Source organism: Ochotona curzoniae, unplaced genomic scaffold (assembly GCF_017591425.1).
Source record: "Ochotona curzoniae isolate NIBS_2020 unplaced genomic scaffold, NIBS_Ocur_1.0 contig_3520, whole genome shotgun sequence".
Taxonomy (NCBI): domain Eukaryota; kingdom Metazoa; phylum Chordata; class Mammalia; order Lagomorpha; family Ochotonidae; genus Ochotona; species Ochotona curzoniae.
Window position 1 is genome coordinate 33,552,488 of NW_024465894.1, and position 21,869 is coordinate 33,574,356.

The 21,869-nt window shown below is 48.2% G+C and overlaps 1 protein-coding gene across 1 annotated transcript in view; it reads right to left on the reverse strand.

The window, feature by feature from the left end:
- Positions 1–21,352, reverse strand: part of SYNDIG1 (synapse differentiation inducing 1) — a 72,387-nt gene extending 51,035 nt beyond the window's left edge. The window contains exon 1 of the mRNA XM_040981225.1: positions 20,873–21,352. Coding sequence (XP_040837159.1) covers positions 20,873–21,352 — 480 coding nt within the window. The remainder of the gene's footprint in view (positions 1–20,872) is intronic.
- Between the last annotated feature and the right edge of the window lie 517 nt (positions 21,353–21,869).

Genomic DNA, 21,869 nt, shown 5'->3' on the forward strand with positions numbered 1-21,869 from the left:
GCTGAGCTGGTTCAAAGCCAGGAGCCAGGAGTTTCTCCCAAGTCTCCCATGAAAATGCAAGGGTCCAAGGCCCTGAACCATTCTCCACCGCTGCTTTCTCAGGACAGCATCAGGGAGCTGGACCAGAAGTGGAGCACCTAGGTCTCAAACTGGTGCCAAGTGGAATGCTGGCATTGCAGGTGGAGGAATAGTTTGCTATGCCACCACCCCAGTCCCAATTTCCTGACTGCTGTTTTCAGTCTTGACTTCCATCACCAGTAATGGCTAATTCAGAGAGTAATGGGACATCCTATCCATAACCACCTGCTGATAGCAAGGGGAGAAAATATGTACACCAGTCAAATGGTGAAATAGCTGTGATGTACTTCCCAGACTGAAGGAGGCTAGGGAGCAGTATACCGAAATCTATTCTTGCAACTTTTCTGTAAGTCTGGAATCATTTCAAAAAATCAAAAAAAAACCCCTCACAAGCTAGCCATTTTGGCAGAAAAATACACTTTAAATTGAATTTTCTCCCCTTCGGAGATTCAGCACTGCATATTTTTTTTCTTGATTTCTTTCCATTGTGGTTTAATGGAAATACTGTGAACCCTACTGGAAAGAAATGGAAATCCATGGCACATGAATAATTCATTTAGCATTGCAATTTGCTATTTCATCAAGTTTGTCCTTTTCATGCTGCTTTGAGAAGCCACTGGTGGTGCTTTGTTTCACACACCTGTGTGTGGGGACATGGTAGGACAGGTGTGCCAAATCAAATCAAAGAGGGGACTGGACCAGGGACCAGCATGAGGTCAGAGGGGGCTTCCCAAAGGGTGAAGCCAGTGCTATTACCAGGCTCCCCAAGAAAAGACTCTTGGGGGAATGTGGCAGCGGATGGCTGGCTTGTGACCTGGTGACTGGCACCACCTCTAAGACACGGGAGCATAGGAGCTGTGTGTGCTGAACAGCAACGGCAAAGCTGCAATCTACAGGGAGAAGAGGGACGCACCAGGAGGCGAGAGAACCAGGTGGGATGCAGACCTTCCCAGGAGCTGAGCAATATGGTCAGACCACCCACACTGTCCTGTTGTCAAATGCTGCGGGAAGCAGGTAGGTCAACACCGCATGGTCTCCTCCTTGAAGGAACCAGTAGCAATCGCTGCCATCTGTGTCCTGCCTGACCCTGTCCTCTGCCCTCGAGAACCCGAGAGCCCAAGGTCTGAGTGAGGCTCACAGCTGCCTTGCTCCACAGCATGCAGAGTGTGGGTGCCACCTGATGGTCTGTCTCCTTTGCCCTCTCCATGTTTTGCAGGCTTTGCCCAGTTGTCAGCCCTGTAGAGCTTAATGGCATAAGTTTTCCCATCTGCCACAAGGGAAAAAAAGATACTGGCCAAAAGGGAAAAAAAGATACTGCCCCCAAGTGCTCCGAGGGCTCCAGTAACCACCTGTCCAGACTCTTCCTGCCCTTTCTGGTGAGCCCTGGGTGATGGTCCTGGACCGGCTCCCCAGCTTGTAAGAACTAAACCATTTTTCACGCTTGCCTTGGTACAAAATCCAATTATACAGAAAATCCTTGCTTCCTTATCAAGACACAGGCTGAGGACTTCAAGGTCGTTATCAGCCTTTCACAAAAGGTTTATTTGAAAGGCAGAGAGAGAGAGAGGAAATGGCCCTTCCATCTTTTGGTTTACTCCTCAAATGGCTACAACAGATGGGGCTCATTGGGGCTGAAGCCAAGAGCCAGGAGCTCCATTAGGGTTCTGTCATGCACATGGCAGGCACCCAAGTATTGGGGCGGTGGGTCACCATCTCCCAGACGAGCCATTGGGGAGTGGATCAGAAGGGAGCATGTGGGAATCAAGTCAGCCCAGACATGAGGTGCAGGAGGCCACCACACAGCAATGTCCATCACCACATACAGCTGTCTACCCCCTGCCACTGTACAGCACATGTTGATGCTGTACACTTAGCTCCAGACTAAAGAGCAGAGGAGGAACAGTACAACTCATTAAAGGGTCAGCATGATAGCTTAGTGGAGAAATCCTTGCGTTGTCAGCACTGGGATCCTGTATGAGCACCAGTTTGTGTCCTGGCTGCTCCACCATTCAGTTCAGCTCCCTGCCTATGGTCTGGGAAAGCAATTGAGGACAGCCCAAAGCCTTGAGCCCCTGTACCCGGATACCCAGAATAGGCTCCTGGCTTCGGATTGGCCCAGCTCCGGCCATTGTGGTCACTTGCGAGTGAACCAGCAGACGGAAGGTTTTTCTCAATTTCTTCCCTGTAAATCTGCATTTCCAATAAAAATAAATAAATCTTTTTAAAAAACTCATTAAAGATGATCTATACAACAAATATATGGTTGTGCATATGTGTATACACATCCTAAGAAGTCATATATTCATGTGTATGTGTGTGTATATATATATACATTTTGAAATAACATGTGCATACAGTTTTAAATAAAGGTGTGTATATATATACACACACTGAAATAACATGTGGATATATATATACTTGGAAATAATTTTAGACTCCCATAGGAATCTCAGAAATAGAACACAGTTCCTGTAGAAACTGCAAAGATAGAACAGGCTCCCCTGCTTCCTTGCCTTGCCTCTTATATAACCTCAGAACAATGATTAGAACCAGGAAAGTGACATTGGCTCAATGTTAAATCACAGCCTGTTTACAGCTCACCTGGGTATGTGTGTGTGTGGGTGGGTGGGTCCGGGGATGGGAAGTGTGTGAATGAAAGCAAAGATGGGGCTCCAATCATGAATCCCAACTCAGGAGAGGATATGGAGGATGCTGGCACGTGCAGGAAACTCCCACATCCACTTCTCAAGGGGCACACCTTCCTCCTGTCCACTCCCTCACCCACCTCTCCAGTGGCACACCTTCCTTCTGCCCACTTCCTGGCTCCTTCTGCTGTATTTGTCTGTTGCTACAGTTTCATCTTTTCAAGCATTCAAGAGCTTCTTGGTATGAAGGCACACTCTAGCTCATGTACCAGTGTGCTTGCCACCCACTTGGGAGACCCAGACCAAGTTCTTGATATTCCAGGTAGGAGCAGTTATAGGCATGCAGCGGGTGAACCAACAGACAGAAGTTTGCTTTCTCCTCTCTTGACTAAAAATAAACAAATAAGAATCAGAAAAGAATGTCACCCGAATGAAATCAGCCAAATGCAACCTTGAGATAACCATCTTGGGATTCCTCCAGGCTGCTGGGTGCTCCATAGCTCACTCCTTCCTTTTGCTGAGATGTATTCCGTGGGAAGGAAGTAGTGCAGCCGGCTCATGATCCGTTTTCCCATTGCACATATTTGGTTCCAGCTTTGAATCATTCAAAAATAAACACTACGATCATTTATAGGAGTTTTGGTGTGAACATATTGTTCTAGTTCCTCGAATTCCCTAGAGTGAGTCTACAGGATCATATGGTGTTTGTTTAACTTCATGAGAAATTGACTAAATGTTTCTCAAAGTGCCCCCATGATTTGCAGCTTCCCCCTGGCCATATGTGAGTGTACTGACCAGTATCACCATTGGCACTATCAGATTTTCACGTCTAACTGGAGTGATATTGCAACGGCGGATTTAGTCTGTGTTTCCCCATTGGCTAAAAGGTATCAGACCTCTTCTGGGGCTGTGTCATTTCTACAGACTTTTCAAGCAAGTGTCCACATTTTTAAATCGGATTGTTTGATTTCTCCTATTTGATTTAGAGAAACATCTGTGGTTCTGGATACCAATCCTCTGTCTGATATGTGATCTGCAAATATTTTCCTTCTACTCTGGAGCCGGTCTTCTGTAAAGAAATCATTCCTAATTTTGCTGCAATCGAATTTATCTCTGCCTGCTGTTGCCGAGTGCGTCTCTGGTGTCATCTTTCAAAGCTTCCCGGGAACCCTCAGCCTTCTTGTTTCCTTCCAAAGGTGTTTTTGGTCATCCACTTCACCTCTCCATGTGATGGCCCACTTCTCCAGAGCAGTGTCCCTGCGCTGAACAATACGCTTACCCTTCCTGGATAATAAGCAACATAACATCAAGCATGGCATCTGCTAACTGGAAGACAGCAGGTGAAAAGGGATTGTTCAGTAAGTGAATGTCTGCACGCACACGCATTTCCAACAGCTCCAACACAGGCAGCCATGAACGTGAGGCACGGGGGACCGTCTGCTCCCACCACTCAGATTCTGCTGTTTGTCTCTACTGCGCTGGTTCCATCTCGGGTGTGTTCCTTCTGCTCGGCCTTCTCCCCACTCACCCCTTCGTCTTGTTTGGGAGGCATTGCAAAGGGAGCTGCAGAAAACAGTGCAGATGGTCCCTGACTTGAGACGGCTTGACTTGGAATTTTTGATTCTTTGACTACATAATGGTGTCAACACAGCACGCCTCCAGGAGGAATCTTTTGTGAACTGGGGATCTTTTTCCAGGCTGGCCATATGCTGTCCGATCCTCCCTCAAGAGGTGAGGCAGCCGCAGGGAGCTTGGGTCCCAACCAGCCCTTTGATCTCCAGGGGTAATCACTCAGACCCTAGAGCATGCCCTGTTGTCGCTCTGTTGGGTTTCAGACATGAGTGCGGTTGACCCTCTGTGTTCGTGGGCCTTGCACCTGCAAACTCAACAGACCTTGGATCAAAACTGTCAAAAGGAAAGTTGTAAGCCTACGAATGCACAGAAAGGCTGTTTTTGCTGCAGTTGCTATCCCCCAAATACTACCATATCACTACATACATGAATACATATAAACACATATTCTAGAATATATGTGTGTATACACAAACACGTATGAATACAAATTCACACATCCTCACGCACGCATGCACACATACACATACAAATACATAACGGCTTAAGATGTGCTTAGTCAAAACTGTAGAATAAAAACAGCAAGGGTTTGAGTGTATCTTCTAGCAAGACAACTCTCGGTCAATGTGCTGGAGACCCACTCAAGGGAATCGGGGCTTCTGACCCTCTGGCTGGGCACCTGGAAATCCATCGCTGATTTCGGGTCTGGATGTGGTTGTAACTCCAGCCAGGTGGAGAGAGTGGCCTGAACTTTCACTTGTCAACAGTTGAGCCAGCACCTTGGGACTGGGTTAAGTAAACATGGCTGCACTAGTCTCTAGTGACATGCTGTGTCTTTGTGTCACACACAGGAAGGTGTCCTCCTTGCCTTTTGACCTCATGCGGGAGCTCTCCTCCCATGGCGGAATCCTGGATAAGGAGTAAGGAGAGAGGGGTCGTTTCCATTTTGAGAAATCCCAGCACACTCTGGATGAGGCTTCCATGCATGCCTGTATCAGTTCCAGTGAATCAGCTCTCATGGGACGTTTACACAGCAGGGAGACCATTCCTACACGTGAGTTTGGGATGAGTCTGCAGGTGAGCTGTCAGCCATGATCCGCTCTGCTCCCCGCTTGAGCCCTCTAAGTCTCTCACACTCTGTTAGAGGCCTTCTCACCTTGGGGGTTCCAGTGTGCCCCTGAGAGTTGGGTGAGAGGATGAAGGGTATGCAGCAGGTCTGTCCAGGGTGTGCGCCTCCTGTCCAGGTGAACCAATGAAGCTTCTGTGACTGCAAGGCAAGGGTGCCAACCTATTCCTTTCAAGTTTTATGGCTGGATCAAGTGTGCAACTCCCTGCTGCGGCTTTATACGTGGCCTCATCATCCCCCAGGGACTCCTGTGATGAAAGGCTTGGTCCCCCAGGTGGAGCTGTTGGGAGGTGGTGGATCAACGAGGAGGTGGGGCTTGCCTGGTGGGAGGTGCTTACGTTACTAGAGCAACGTCCTTGACAGGTGGCTCGCAGAGGCAGCCTCTCAGTAGCTCTCACAGTGACTGTTTGCAGTGTCCGACTGGCCTGAGATGCAACCGCTTGCTTGTGTTCACACCATTTCTTCCTATTTGTTCAAAGATCGACTTACTTAATTCAAGTTAGAATCACGGTTGTTGAAGGACTATACTATTGTAATAACATAGGGGAAAACAGTGGCTGGAGGGGCCAAAGGGTGAGTGTCCCCGAGCCTGTGGGACAGTGTCATGACAAATAAAAATTTTAAAAGTACATAAAGTTAGAGTCACAGAGGGAGAGATGGAGCTCTTCCATCTGTCTGTTCACTCCTTGAGTATCTACATGGTCAGCAAGAAGCCAGTCCAAAGCCAGGAGCTGGGAGCCTCTGCCAGATCTTTTATAAGGGTACAGGGCTTGAGCAATCGGGCCATTCTCTGCTTCTTTCCTAGGTGCATCAGATCAGAAGCAGGGCAGCAGGGGCATGAAGCAATGCCCAAAAGGGCTGCTAGCACTGCAGGCTGTGGCCCAACTGCGTCACAACACCAACCTCTGTTCTTGTTATTTCTATCTGTCCTGATGTTACACAGCAGCAAGCCTTCCCAAGAACTGAGCCAAGTGAACCTCAAAATCTTCTGAGACTTGTGGAAATCAGAGGGGGCATTTAAAGCCACATCCCCTGGCTCAGAGCACTTGGGGGCTCTCCATGGCTCCACTCATTTCCAGAGGGATCCATGGTGACCCGGAAGGGGAGGGGAGCGGGAGGCTGTCGTATGGGCAGCAAGAAGTGTGGGAAGCTCCTGCTGCAGGAGATGGTGCCTGGCAACAGGTGTGCGAGTCGTCAGATCCCGCAGTGGCATCCTTGGAAGAGGACTAGCACAGTCCGGGGGCTTTCCAGGGTGCTGTGTGGCCAGAGAAGGACCAGGGGCTTACGGGAGGCAGTCTCATCCACCTCTATCCCTGAAGGTGTGGGGAAGAGGCATCTGCATCCTTAGTTATAAGGTCTGTATCCTCAGACCTGCAGACATCTAGCACCTGCCTTTGACCTGCACCTGGACTCACACTTGGACAAGACTGTAGGTGACACCTGTGCACCTTGACATGTGGCAGGTGTGGGTGGGGCAGGGGTGATGAAGTCAGGAATGGCCCTTTGACCTGTCTGTTACACCTCAGAAACACAAGAATGACAAACTGTGCCATTATCGGTGGTCTTGCTTCTTGGTCCAGACTGGATGGGGTCATCACCTGTCCCAGTGCTCCATGTGACTTCACACTGTGCCTCTTGTGCAGCTCTGTCTCTAGCCTTGCTCAGCACCCAGCCTACCACCTCGCACAATGGTGGGAGCAGTGTTGTGGGGAGAGGAGTACATGCTGTACCCTATTTCCTTAAGGAAAATTTTGAGAACAAAAATGTTCAGGCTCCCGAATTAAAGTCCACCAGGAAAGCTTGCTTTGCTTTGTGGGACCAACGTGACTGTGGCTCTATAGTCACATGGGGGCATGCTCTGTGGAGCCCAGGGAAGCTGTGCATGCTAATTGCAAATGGGTTTGCTCCAAACAGGCCCAGGGCATCCTGTCACAGATGACTGTTTCAGAAGAGGCATTCTTGACTAAATTCAGGAGATGGATTGTCCTTCAGTTCCTCCCAGGAGATTACGGAGTATTCCTCTTGAGGGGCCGGGGAGATGCTAAGGCAGCTCAGTAGACACAAACCCATGTGTGTGCAACAAACAGAAGTAAAATGAAAATTTCTGTGTGCCGGGCCAAGGAAGTAAGTCTTGGAAGCAAATCGGCATTGTTCAGAAACCTGGTGGGTGGGTTCTGGCCTGCCACCTCCCACAGCTTCCCACTCAACAGTGTTCCAGAACGGGTATAGTGGGAGGAAGCCCCATGCCCCTCACCCAGGAAAGCTCCAGTCTGAATGCAGACTGTGCACCCTCAGGTCTTTACTGAGATGCCCACCTGGTCTGCCAAGGAGTGTGTGTGCATGTGGGTTTTCTATTATTTCTCTTTTTTAGACACTGCTAGGGTGTTTACCCCTAAAATCAACCCATCAGTCATGACATGGACATCTGACACTACTGGTTGTCATCTTAGAATCACTGACTGAAGGCCAGCGTGGTAGCTGAACAGGCTAATCATCTACTTGCAAATGCTGGCATCCCACTTCTGATCTGGCTGTCTGCTTATGGTCTGGGAAAGCAGTGGTGGGTGGCCCAAGCACTTGGGACCATGTACCTGCTTGGGAGACCTGGAAGAGGCTCCTGGTTACAGATCAGCTCTGGCCATTGTGATCATCTGGGAAATGAACCAATAGATACAAGATCTTTCTATCTCCCTCTTTCTTGTAAATCTTCCTTTCCAATAAAAATAAATAAATCTTAAAAAAAGAATCACTGCCTGAACTCCAGAGATCCTGAACGGATCAGTCTGTGGTATTTCCACTGCGCAAACTTGTTAAAACAATTCAAGGAAGGAGTTTGGCCTCACAGTTGAAACACTTGGCTCACCTACCACAAGGACTCAAGGCCAATACCCAGCTCCAGCTCCTGACTCTAGCATCCTAATGACACAGTCCAGGAAGGGGCAGTGGTGGCTCACATGGGAAAACTGGGCTGTGATCCTCCATCCTGGCTTTAGCCTGGTTCCAGGCTGCTGTGGGCTGAGAGAGTGAACCAGCACATGAAAGAGCGCTGTTTCCATCTGTCTGCCTGCCTCATCCTCACCCTCAAATAAATAAATGACAATTTTTGTAAAAAAAAAAAAAAAAGTTGAACCAGGAAAAGCACAGATGCCAGGCAGAGAGTGTGGGGTGTGAGTGGCGGCTGACCCTGGCCACCCTGTGCCCCTCACTTGCACATGTGTTTCTCTGCTTCTTTCTACTGTCCAGTTCCCAGAGCAACATCTGTCTTGCTGGCGTGAGTGGAATCTGTTACATTCTTCAGATCCTCCTTCCTTTGCATTTTAAAAAAGATTTATTTATTTGAAAGGCTAAGATGCTGAGAGAAGAGAGAAAGAGAAAGAGGTCTTGCATCCATTGATCCATTCCCCAAGTGACTGCAATGATCAGGGTTGTACCAGACTGAAGCTAGGCCCCAGGACTTCACCTGGGTATCCAATATGGGCAGCAGGAGCCCAAGAATCATTCCAGCAAGTTGGAAAGGACATGGAGGAGCCGAGGCTCAACCAAGGCAGTTCAATGTAAGATGGGAATGTCCAAAGTGAAAACCATTCTTGCACCCATGTCATGGAAATGTCACATATAATGTGACACACTCACAATGGGCTGTTTCCAATCAAGCTTCCTGCAGTGCTGGTGGGCGTTCTTGTGCTTCTCACAGTCCCCTGGTCCCACAGTTGTACAGACTGCTTCTCTCTCCCCTGGAAGTTGTCACCATCCTCTAACACCTGTGCTGCTTGCTGGCTCACACTTCCCTTACAGGTGCACAGCAGGTGTGATGGGACGACTCCAGGGATGCTTTTGGTTCACAAGCCTGCCCCACAGCAGCGACCTCTTGTTTTGCAAGCTTAGCTTGCAATTTGACCATCCGCTGTTGATCCTAACACAGTCTGGCTCTCTTTGGGTGACTGGCACATAGGACCTGGTGCCCACTTCATTATCCAGGAGAAGTACAAGTCTTTCTCCAGGATCTTTAACCAGCTCCAAATTCCAGGAGAGCTGAAGTAAAAATAATTCCCCACGCCGTATCCCTCTTTAGGGTTGAGCCCAGGCCAGGACCATTCAGGACCATCCACTGTCCTCTCTCTCTCTCTTCTCTCCTCTTTCTATTTCTTCCAAAATGAATAAAAGCACCAGCCGCAGTGCTAAGATAGCAGACTCCACTGAAGATTCATGCGTTTACTCTTCAAGAATAATCTGACAATCTCCCTCGCCCTTCCAATGATCTTAACAAGCCAAGCTACTCCAGCAATAATGCCTCTTTCTACGATTCAGGAAAATCTGACTTTTAAAATACTGGTACAGCTATGGCCACCATGTCTGGCAAACCATGCATCATCTATAGTTGTTGCTTTGCAACTAGAGTTCATGAGGCACCCCAACAATCCACGTTTCGTAGATTTTTAGAAAACTCTTCAGAATGACTTGCCAGAGATTTTTTTTTAAAGGAAGCTCCCTGGTTAAAATCAAAAGTGTGCTCGTCTTTAGGACTGCATGATACATTTTCCGCTTGTGCTCAGAGTGCAGGATTCATAGACGGCTGATCCGTGTTGTCATAGGGAGACCAGGTGGCCCATCACGCCTTTAAAACAACACTGCTCATCACCAATACTTCACATTCAGAGTGCTTCTCTCCTATTTCGGTTTAACATCTAGAGTTGCTCATTTTCAGAAGACTTGATGCAGGAGTTGCTGTTTTACCAACACTGGTCAAGCTGAATATTTGCAAGGGCTCATGGCTCATTCCTCAGAAAGAAGTTTCCTTTGCCGATGGGAGGGTTATTAGGGAACCAAGCTGAGTGTGAGGCCAGGAAGTGAGCTGATGTAATAAGCCATGGAACAAACCTGTGATACTGCAGCTCCAGAGAGTGCTGCCTGCCTCTACCGGACTCTGCTTAAATGAGTGCAACGGAAAAGAAATGAAGGGGCATCATTCAAGTGTGGGGAAGCTCATTTTGAACCACAGCTTTGTTCAGTCAGGTGTGATGGGCGTTGGTTCAGAATGGGGAATCCAGGTTAGTCAACAGTTACAGGTTTTCTCTCCCTTGTGATTCAGCCTGCAGTGGGCACACTTGGGTCTGATGCAAAGCACTGGCTCATGGCGACCTGTAACTCAACAGTCGCGTTTCCTGGTAACAGGTGTCATCTAACAAGGATGGGCATTGGTCTTGCTCACTGGCAGGGCTCCCTCAGCCGAGGTATCTGCAGGATTAGCAGATCTCAGCTCACCCAGAATCCTGAAGAGCAATACAGAAGCCCCAGCCAAGAAACTTGATGGACACACGTTTGAGAAAAGAGGTTAATTTTTCCAGCAGGCATGTTCAGTCTGGTGACTCTCATCCTTCTTACTTATCAAGAAGAGCTTTGGGGCCTGGTGCAGTAGCCTAATGGCTAAAGTCCTCACCTTGCATAAGCCAGGATGCAAGGGCTCATGTAAGGGCTCTGATTCGTGTCCCAGCGGACACGCTTCCCATCCAGCTTCCTACTTGCGGCCTGGGAAAGCAGCTGAAAACGGCCCAAAGCTTGGGACCCTGTGCTCACTTGGGAAACTTGGAAGAGGCTTCAGGCTCCTGGCTTTGGATTGGCGCAGCTCTGGTCATAGCTGCCGCCTGGGGAGTGAATCAGTGGATGGAAGATCTTGCTGTCTGTCTCTCCTCCTTTCTGTATATTTGACTTCCCAAGAAAAATAAATCTTTAAGAATAAAAGAGCTTTGGGAGCTGCACATTGGAGCACCTTGATTTGATTCCCAGCTGCGCACTTGACTCCAGCCCTTAGGGGTGGCAGTGACAACTTAGGAATTGAGTCCCTGCTGCATTCCAGGCTCCTGGCACCTGTGCCAACCGGGGAGCCAATGGGGTGTCCTGGGTAGTAAATCAGTCAGTGGAAGTCACTCCTGACTCCAGCCCTGAGGGTGGCAGTGACAGCTTAGGAGTTGAGTCCCTGCTGCTCAGGTTGAAAACCTTGATTGTGTTCCAGGTTCCTCACACCTACCCCAGTCAGGGTCCCAATGTGGGTGCCACGGGTAGTGAATCCATCAGTGGGAGTGCTCTCATACTTATCAGTCTCTCTGTCTCTTCCTCTCAAAGAAGCCAAAGTAAAAAGCTTATTAAAATGTTCCAGAGAAATACAAAAAACGATCCATATTATGATGACAGATTGGATTCATTATCTGGGATCCTGTCCTCACCAAGTGGCTACACTGCACATTCTAGGGCCTTCCACTGAGACACGGGATGAGAACATGTACGATGACAATGTAAAGGCAGTGATTTTTGTTTTGTGACAAACATCTTGAGCACCCGTGTTTAAGTGAAAGTTATCTTTGATATGGAAAATGAAGACAGTAGATGCCAGACTAGTTCAATCATGCCTACATTTCAGAAACTATTTCTGGAGTTTTGCTTGTTAGAAGTATCTAGCGTGCCCTTGATGCTGGCAACTATTTATTCTGTGAAAGACAATTTTATTTCTATTTATTTCTGAAGCACCAAATCTATCCACTGGGTGCCTCTTTATGGAATGCTACAGTGGCCGCTGCTGAGATGACACCCAGCTTCCACCACACAGAAGTGACGCCTTTGCGTGAATGAGCCACAGTAGATCCGAGAGACGTTGGAATAGCTAAATATAGTTTCCTATTTATAGACTGTTCCGAGGAAGGAAAATGAGTAATTCAATTTTCTAATGTTATCAACAAATCAGTTTGATTAAAATTCCTAACCTAACCTCAGCCATCTGTGGGACAACTGTCTTTGTCCACGTCCACTGCACATTAGGAAATGCATGTCCGTGGCTTCAGCCAATGCCATGGTAAGCCTTCTTATGTGCTGGAGTCACAAATCGCCAGGAGTGGCCATCGCAAGGCTCCCTGTCCCTGTCCCCATCCCAGCCAGGGTCAACAATCTGGCATGAAAGTTACTATGACTCCCTGCAGCACACGTAAGGGGAGCTCATGGTGTTCTCGCCCTGAGCTGTTCCCAGCCCACAAGCAGCCTAGCCCACGAAGGGCTGCCGCTAGAAAGGGCCTGGCCACGGACACTTGGATCTACACTTCTGGAAGGGGCTGAACTGAGGGGCAGCACAGGAAAAACCCAAATCCAGCATTCAGTTCACCCAGCCTAAGGCTTCAGTCATGGACAGGTCAGCTCGCCCAGCCTACGATTCCAGTCATGGACGGGTCAAATGGCAAAGCCAGAGGATGAACCAGGAACTATAGGGGCTCCCAGAAATGAGAGGCCCTCAGGGGATCCTCTTAGTGAAGCCCTGAACAGACCTGGGGTGCCAGGAAAATGCTGTGGGAGGCATGGAGCTGGCACAGATACGGCCTGCGCTTCAGCACATACAGGTTGGTAGGCAGAGCCTGGAGACTGCCTGTGCTTGAGGAACTTAAGACTCCACCTCCAAGCTATGCAGACCCAGGAGATGAGATGCTATAAAACAAAAGAACAGACTAAGGGGCAGAACGGCTGATTGCCACCAAGAGCATGACACCAAGAGCGTGACCATGAGCAAGACAAGGCAGGGAATGTCCAGGTAAGACAGTGCAGAAAAAGAATCAAACCACCCCAACTGGCAACAAAGAGCAGCACAAGGGGGGGGGGGGAATCAGAATTCTCAGTTACTACAATGTGTTCTTCAAAACATCTAGTCTGATCTCCAAACACAAGGATAACAAAAGCAAACAAACAAACAAATAAAACACAAGCTGAGTGAAAAACAGAAACAAAAAACAAAAACAGGAAAAGATGGCCTGTATACATGCACACACACACATGCACACGCACACACAGGAAAAGATGCACACACAGGAAAAGATGCACACACACACACACAGGAAAAGATGCACACACACACACATACACACAGGAAAAGATGTACAGAGGCACACATAAATGCATATACACAAGTTACCAACAAAAGTTATCTCTGAGTGACCACAGATATCAACCTGGTGGTTACAAATACGCTTACAGAGCCAAGGAAATTCTGAGAATAAAAGCAGGAGTGACGCTGTCACTTGGGAAGCATAGATTCTGGAACGGGAGATCTGGGATCAACCCCTGACTCTGGTCTTGTCATCCACCCTCCTGCCTATGCACCCTGGAGACAGCAGATGATGGCTCAAACACCTGGGTCCCTGCCACCTGGCACATGCGTGGCAGTCCTGGAGTTCCTGGCCCCTGACTCGGGCCTAGTCTAGCCCTGCCTGCTGCAGGCATTTGGAAAACCAGCAGATGGAAGACCTTTCTCTTTCTCTGTGTGTTTCCCTGCCCCATCACACTGCCTTAAATAAGTTAAAAAAAAATATCAAAAATGAAGGGGAAATGCAATGACAATGATTCACCATAATATCAATGAGGGATTAAAAGCCATAAAAATTAACTAAATGACAATTATGGTGTTAAGAAGTATAATTTGAATAATGGATTTGCTAAGACAAGCGAATCTACACACTTAAAAGATCAAACCAATTTGGAAGGACACAGAGGGAAAAAAAAAAGTTAAAGGAAAATGAACAGAACCTCAAATGTCCATGGGACAAAGTCAAGCACATCAATCGATTTTCCATAGGGGTTTGAAACAAAGAGAGTGAAGTATTGAAATAACAAAGTATTGAAATGGGTCTTCTCAAACATGACGAACAAAATTAACCCAGATTCAGGAATCTCATTGAATCCAAAATAGAAAGAACACAGAAGAGGCCAAACCAAGAGAAAGCCTTGGAAGGAATAAGAGAATAAAAGGACAGAGCAGAAATGTCTGCACCAGCAACGTACAGCTTTTCATGGGTGAGAAGGCAACAGAGTGTTCCATTTCCAATTAAGCCAGCCATCAGGAACAAGGGCAATCATACCTTCTCAGGCAGGCCTGGGACAATTTGACCCTGGCCTTCGGTAAATGACCACGAGATGGAAACCAGAATTTACAAGGACGGCTAGGGAAGCCTGCAAAGGAAGGCCAAACAAGTTGCAGGCCACTGTGTTACGGTAGACAGACACGCTCCTCTTCCTTTCCCATCACCCTCAAAAGACACAATTGTACAAATCAGTCACTGTGATACCGTTGTCGGCTATACAGCAGGTCTGCAGTATTTACATGACAATGTGAGAAAATGGAGCTATATTGGAGCATGCTTTCCATATTTTCCTGGCATAAAGTTAATGCTCATTTGAAGTAAACTGGCTAAGTTATTTGCTGTCATTTCCAGAGAGTCCTAAGGATGTAATTAAAATAGGTAGTTGAAATGCCAGTGGAGAAGTCAAAATGGTCCCCTAAATAAATGTGCTTAGCATACAAGAGACTGAGAAGGCACAGAGAAAAAAATAGCCACACAGTCAAGATACAGATAGAAAGCAAAAACCAAAACAGCAGACATAATTCCAACCATATCAGAAATAACACTGAACTCAAATGGATTAAGTACGCCCACAAAAGGCACAGACTGTAAAACTGGGTTGAAAAAATGAGGTCCAACCCTTGCTTTCGAGAAGAGACAAACCTTAAATCCAAATGAAAGTGAACATCCCCTAGAATTCACAGCATGAGCTTTCAATCAACTCTAAAGGGAAATGGTTCACTTATGACCTTTCACCATTGTGAAATCCAATTAGGAATAAACAATAGAAAGTGTGGAAATATTTATCAATAAACAGTTGTCAATAACTGGTGAAAAAAAATTGCAATGATCTAGAAAATATTTGAACTGCACGAGAATGAAAACACGTGGAAATGGATAGAGCACAGATAAACAATGTTTGGGAGAAATTTACGTCGTCCTGAGCAGAGATATTCTAAAAGAAATAAACCTTGAGTAATCCCAGCTCCTACCTAACAAACTATATTAACAATGAAGCTGAAACCCGCAGAAGCAGAGGAAAGGCTATCCAAAAATAACCAAGAGAAAAGTAGTGACACGGGAACAAAACCCAAGGGAGACTGGGTGGATAGGGCGAGAAGTCCGCTGCTTGAGAAAATGTTCAGAGCTGATAAACTTGTAGCTGGGCTGACCCAGTAAGAAACAGAGAAGCTCAGATTACCAAAAATCAGGCATTAGTACCAGTCCTGCAGAAAGTGAGACGATTAAATGAAACACCAGCGGTTTCCTGTTGAGTCAGATGATTTGCAATACAATGGACACAGATTCAGATTCAATAGGATGGACTAAAACTGATTCAGAAAGGAGTCTCCATTTTCTTTACAATAATGAAGTAGACTCAGATAAGTAATGAACAAAAAAGCAAAGCATCTCAAGGGAGCTTCTTGGATGACTTCTGAAAAATGCTTTAAAACAAAGCACAGCAACATTACAGAAAACCTTCCAGGAAGTAGAGGAAGTGACAGTTCCCAACTCAATCTGTAGAGCTAATTTCACCCACACTGGAAGACGTATCAGCCAAGAACACCGCAGACCAACATCCCTCTAACGCAGACAACCCTAACCTTTAAAACCTTACTGCACAATTCCAGTCCAGAGTAGCGCATTTTGTGCATAAGACTTCTTAAAAACTTGAACAGTTACCCTCCACCTGTATTGGAGATCCAGAAGAAGCTCCTGGCTCCTGGCTTCAGATTGGCTCAGCAGCTCTGGCCATTATGACCACTTGGGAAGTGAACCAATGGATGAAAGATCTTTCTCTCTGTTTTTCCTTCTTTTCTCAAATCTGATCTGCCTTCCCAATAAAAACAAATAAACCTTAAAAAAAAAAACTTGGTGAACAATGACACCCAGCAGCATTTAAAGAGGACAGAACACCATGATTCAGTGGAATGTGTCCCCAAGAGCAGGAATCTCTTCAAACCAGTTGATGCAATGACAACTGACTAAGGATCAAAAACAAACAAAAAACACCCAACTGATAGGCATCAATTAATCTCAAAAAAGCACCTTGTTCAACTACGAACAGACTGCTTAACAAAGCTGTGACCAAAGAGAATTTTCTGCTCCATATTAACAGCATCTACCAGAAACTACAGTGGACAGCATCCTTTGTCATGAAGGTTCAATACTCCCCCTGTGAGGTCAGGTGCTCAGCGTGGATGCTCATGGACTTACCTGTGTATCCAGTGCTGCATTTGAGGTTCTAGCCAGTGAAGCAAGCTCAGCACACCCAACCAGAACAAAACAAATTCCTTCCAACCCAAATCAGCCCCCACTGCAAGTATCTCTGGGGCTATGAAGACCTGTTTCCCTCTCCTGGAGTGTCTGAATCCTGTCCTAAAGCGCAGCTCAATGCAACACGTGGCTTTCCCCCAATGTAGAGCAGCTGTTTTGTCATCTAGGATCACGTGTCTGATGGCAGCAGGGTAGTTTTAGGTCCAAGGGCTGCCAGCAAAGCTGTGAGATCCCAGGAGCACCCCAGGTTGGCTTCTGCATTATCTGTTCCCAGTGCTGATGGCCCCTCCCTTGGCTCCCTTCAGGTGAGAGAAGGCATGAAGTTAGTGCATCTTCCTGTAGGTTGTGGGCTTGGTGCCAGTGTGGCAGTGGTGGTGTTGGGGGTGGTTGTAGTGGCACCTTTAAGAGGTGGGAGAGGTGAAGTGCTTAGCTCTGATTCTTGAGAGTGGATTGAGCCTGGCCCCCAAGTTCTGTGCATGGGTTCCCTCCCTCTGGCACCGGAGGATGCAGCCAGCTGGTGCCCTGCTAGTGAAGCTCCACAGCTGTGATCCCACTGGGCCCCTGTCCTACCATAACACTGCAAAGCATGGAGCTGGCAGAAATGCTCTGTTGCTTGCTTCCCATGTCCCTCTTGATGGCTTGCTTCTGTTAGTGGGAGAAGGGCTGGCCCGCAGCTGATGCTCCTGGAGACTGCAGTGTTTAGCTTCTGGCTGGGATTGCATTAGGCAGTGGACAGGAACCAGGGATCAGCACTTGGAAAGTGCCGACGGTGCCCCAGGGCAACGCCTGTCCACACACCTCCGAAGGCCCCTGGAGCCTCCTGTCTAACCGGAAGTCACTGTTTATTCTACTTCACTCTCCTGTCTGAACAGAAGGAAAGCTGGACCAGGAACACCTGCTCAATCACAGAGAATCTTGTGTGAACATTCACAAAATGAGCCACAGAACGCCCCGTGTTCCTAACACAGTTGCCCCACACAAAGGGGACATGCCGCATGCTCGGGAGGTGATGTGTGCCCATCTAGTGACCCCTCTCTGGACAAAGGGCCACCAGTGAAGAAAGCCTGGGATGGGCGCTCCTGGAAGCACATGGGCACACAGCAGGGACGGGCTTGTAAGCAAGGCCATAGCCTTCACAGAACTGTTTTTGGAAAAAGCACTATTGATTTCTCATATACCAAGTGAAGGCACAGAATTCCCAAAAGGGTTTAAAAGCCACAGGTTAAGAGTCTGGGTCAATATTTACCGTAGGTTTTGGCGTGTTTCAGTTGAAAAAGGACTGTCGTCAGTCTGCAATTAGATGCTTTCCAAAAAACCTACGCCAAATGGTGGACACATGTTTGCTATGAAGTTGTAGTGTTGGCAGTGACTTATTCCACTTTCATATAGAGGCGTCCACCCTCTGCGCATGTGCAAGACGCATTAGTGCATTCCACCACAACTGTGCATGAACATCCATGCATTCTGCCACACTGTGTATGTGCATGACACTTTCATGCGTTCTACCACCTGCAGATCAAACCCACCCCAAGAGCTAAAATGCACCTGGACTGTGAATGTCCTGTCTTAAATATCAAAACGCCATAAGTAATATAACGATTTATTCAGAATTTATATTGCATTAGGCTTTGTAAGTCAACTGCAGATGGTGGCAACTATATGGGGTGATGTGCAGGTCCTACAACAGAGGTTTGTACAGAGGCCTGAAGAGTTGTGAGACTTTGGTTTCCTCGCCAAATCCCTGACCAAGTCCCCTGCAGGTACTGAGGTGGAGTGTACTGTGACCACTAACTGATCCTGGCCACTTTGGCCAGTTAGACCCAGGCACTTGATGAGCCACTGGGCACTGAGGCTTACACTCTCTTGTCGCTTTGGGATCCCACCCGTGGCTGCCGTGCAATGCCTCCAGGTACAGCTGAAGCTGTCGCTTCTGCTGCTGAGGGTGCCACCTGGCCAGTATGTGTCACGATCCCAGTAGACAGCTGTGGTTTCAAGCCACTAAGAGTCAGATGACTTGCTGTGCAGCCAGCGCTAACTGATGATGCCCGTTGGTTGTACACAGTTTGGAAGAGAGAACTGAAGAACAGTTACTGTACCTAAGATGAAATGTCTGTCAGCCATTGGTCTTGCTTTATGAACAGAAAAAAAGGGCTAAACAGCCCCACAGTGATGCTGATGGATCATTTTTTGGCAGGATGTGTTTGTTTCATAGATTGCCCAAGTTCCACTACTCTGGGCTACCCAGTGAAGGAGCCACAGCACCCTCCATATGTCTTGGATCCTTTGCCCCCAGGCTCTGGGAGAGGAGCCACTTCTTGGCTTCTTGGATGTCAGTGTGTAAGTCCTTCGAGTGTTAAGAGGCAGGTGCACTGCTGCCCCCATGCTCCTTTTCAGGCCCAGGTGTAAAGGTATAAAGGCCATTGCACTGCATCTCACTACTGAGATCAAAGGCTGCCCTAAAATCCTGAAACAGCCGTCATTCTCACAAGAGTCTTGCTACTGTGTTAATAGCACAATTGCTTCTGCAGACTGCCCTTGCTGTCCCTACAACAGGACTCATCTTGGGAGAGGAGGAGAGCTTGCTCCCTGGGAGTCTGTACCCCATCTGCAGGATAAGTGAGTTTTCTTCACTTCCCTCCTAATTTTGGATGTAAGAGAACATCCCTGAGAAGATGTCAGATCTTGGTAGAGACCCAAAATGCACACCCACGGGCTGAGATCTCTGTGTGAACACCTGGGGAAATGAGCAGACTACCAAGACATGCCGGCCACCTGTGCTGACCCCAATGGCAAGGAAAGCGAATGGATAGAAGGGAAGGAGCAAAACCCGCAGGAGTGAGAAAGAAGCTCAAGGGTTTCATGTTTTCACCCCAGTGACAATCCGAAGTCCTTCCTGCCAGGGTGAATTACATATTGCAACTGAGTTGCCACAACCTCTTAAAAAGCTGAGACTCCACTACCAGCTAAATTGGCCGGCAGGGAACTTGAGAACATGTCCCTCTCACCTTTCTCCTCTCACTTCTGTTTTCACTGTGAAAATTCAGCTCTAGGTCCTTCTGCTTCCTTTGTCCAGTTCTGTTCTCTCTCTCTCTCTCTGTAGGGTTTGGCACCTCTCCCACACACTACCTTCTCCCCTGCAGTCCCCACATCCCTGCTCAGCTCTGCAGCCAGAGCTGCTGCTTACAGACATGGATGCTCCCATGAGCCCTGCCAAGATGTCAAGGAATTCTCTAACTCCATGGCCAGTGAAGACCCCTCCTTCCTTCCTCCACAACCTTCCTCTACGCAGCAGCAGATCTCTGCCCCAGTCAAGCACCTTGCTGATCTCTGCCAACAGCGGTCCTCATATGCCATGCACCACAGCCTTGCAGCCAACTGGTCCTGAAGCCCCTGCTCCATCCCCATTCCCCCTCAGCTCCCACACAAGGCTTCTTTCCTCCTGAGTCTCTACTTGACCACAGACTGCCTCCTGCAAGTCTGACCCACTCACCATTTGCTTCCCCAACACTGAATGGATGGAACGGGTCCATATCTCTTTGTCACTCAAGTCCTGGGAGAATACCCTCTACCTTCTGATCCACGGCTGATACCCTCCTAAGTCTGCAACACAACATCCTAGATGACCAAGTCCACAGGCACTTCTGGCCCCAGCAGTACCAAGAGGAGGAGACTTAGGGGCTCTAAGGTGGCATGTACTGTATCCATTGCACCACATGGGGAAGGCACATTCCATGTGGCTGTGCAAAGCCCACCAAGCTCTGTAAGGCCAGCAAAGAGACCGTTTGTCCTACGATTTAAATCATCTACTTATTCTTCCAGCAGGTTGAAATTCTTAATAGAAACCTTGACGTGACAAGTAAAAATACCCACATGTGACCCCCAAAACACTGCCACAATTGTCACAGCCCCATGTGGCCCTGGGACCACGCATCCCTCTTCCCCTTCTTGTTCACTTTTGTCAATGAGCATTTTTCTCTCTCTTCTTCTCTCTTTCTCTATCGTTCTCACTCTCTGTTGGTGGTTTCCCCGTCACAATGTGATGGTCATTATCCTGGATGACCTCTGGCCAGAAGCCTTGCTGAAGCCACCATGGCTCTCTGCCTATATCGCTCCACTCCCTACATCATGCACAGAGTGCCAGCAGTGAAGTGGCACCAGAACATGCCCCTGAGTTCCTGGGCATTTCACCACACTAATTTCATCCTCTAACTTCTGCTGGACACTCCAAGTCCCCCCAAGCCCCATTACCTCTCTCCTCCCTACACAACCATTCCAAAAGGCCTGTGATAAGGGCACCGTCTGACCTCCAGCTCCTGGAACTCCTCCTCCTCCTCCACTTCATAGGACAAGGTGTGGATCTTGATGTCATCAGCCGAAAGGTTGATGAACTTGGTGTCAGGGTAATCCAGGCTGTCTTTGGTGGGTGACCGGTCCTCAATGAAGGTGGTCTCACAGCAGTCAGCGGCCACACCGTCTCCCCAGGAGCGCAGCACTCCCTCAGAGTAGAGGATGATATTGGGGTGGTAGTGGGACTCCACTGACTGCTGTAAGGTGTTGGGGTTCAGCAGCTGCTGAGATGGCTCATTCCTGTTGCCATCCAGGCTGGCCGATGCCACACCGGCCACCCCCTGGCGGCTCTGATACTGGGGTGCTGGGTAGACAGACACAAGGCCATCTCTGCCCTCGGCCATGAAGTTTCTGGTGTTGATCAATCCGTTCCTCTTGCCAGTGTCAGTGAGCTTTCCATGCACCAACACGCCCTTCTGGTTCAGGACGCTGTCCATGGTACTCCCCCGGCTGGGTGACAGGCTGCTGGGCTGGCCTGGCAGGTCACACGTGTCTCAGGGGACCCATTTCTCCCTGGAAGAGGAGGAAACAGAGATGGAATGAAAAGTGTTCTGAGGAGACAGCTCATCACCCAGACCCGTATGGTTCCAGGATATGCGTTCAGCTAATATGTAGAGTGGCTGTGAGAGGCAGATAATACGCAGTCCCTACCTAGTCTGTGAATTTTAAAAAGGTTCCATCAGGGCAACCAGCCAGAGCCAGTCAGAAACTGATTCCCCCGTCTCTCTTAGCTCTCTACAGGAACTGGATCTGCTGCAGCCCTAGAGAAAGCCTCGATTGCTGGCAGACATGTTGCATGCAACCCACGCCTGAATCATCCAGGCCTAACAGGATCTGCCTTGTTCCCAAAGGAGCCGTAGTGGCAAATCTGTGCTCAGACCTGACTTGGCCATGGCTCCTCATCCAAGAAGGGCGATGTGCAGCCAAGGCAGAAGGGGCCTATCATGATGTCCC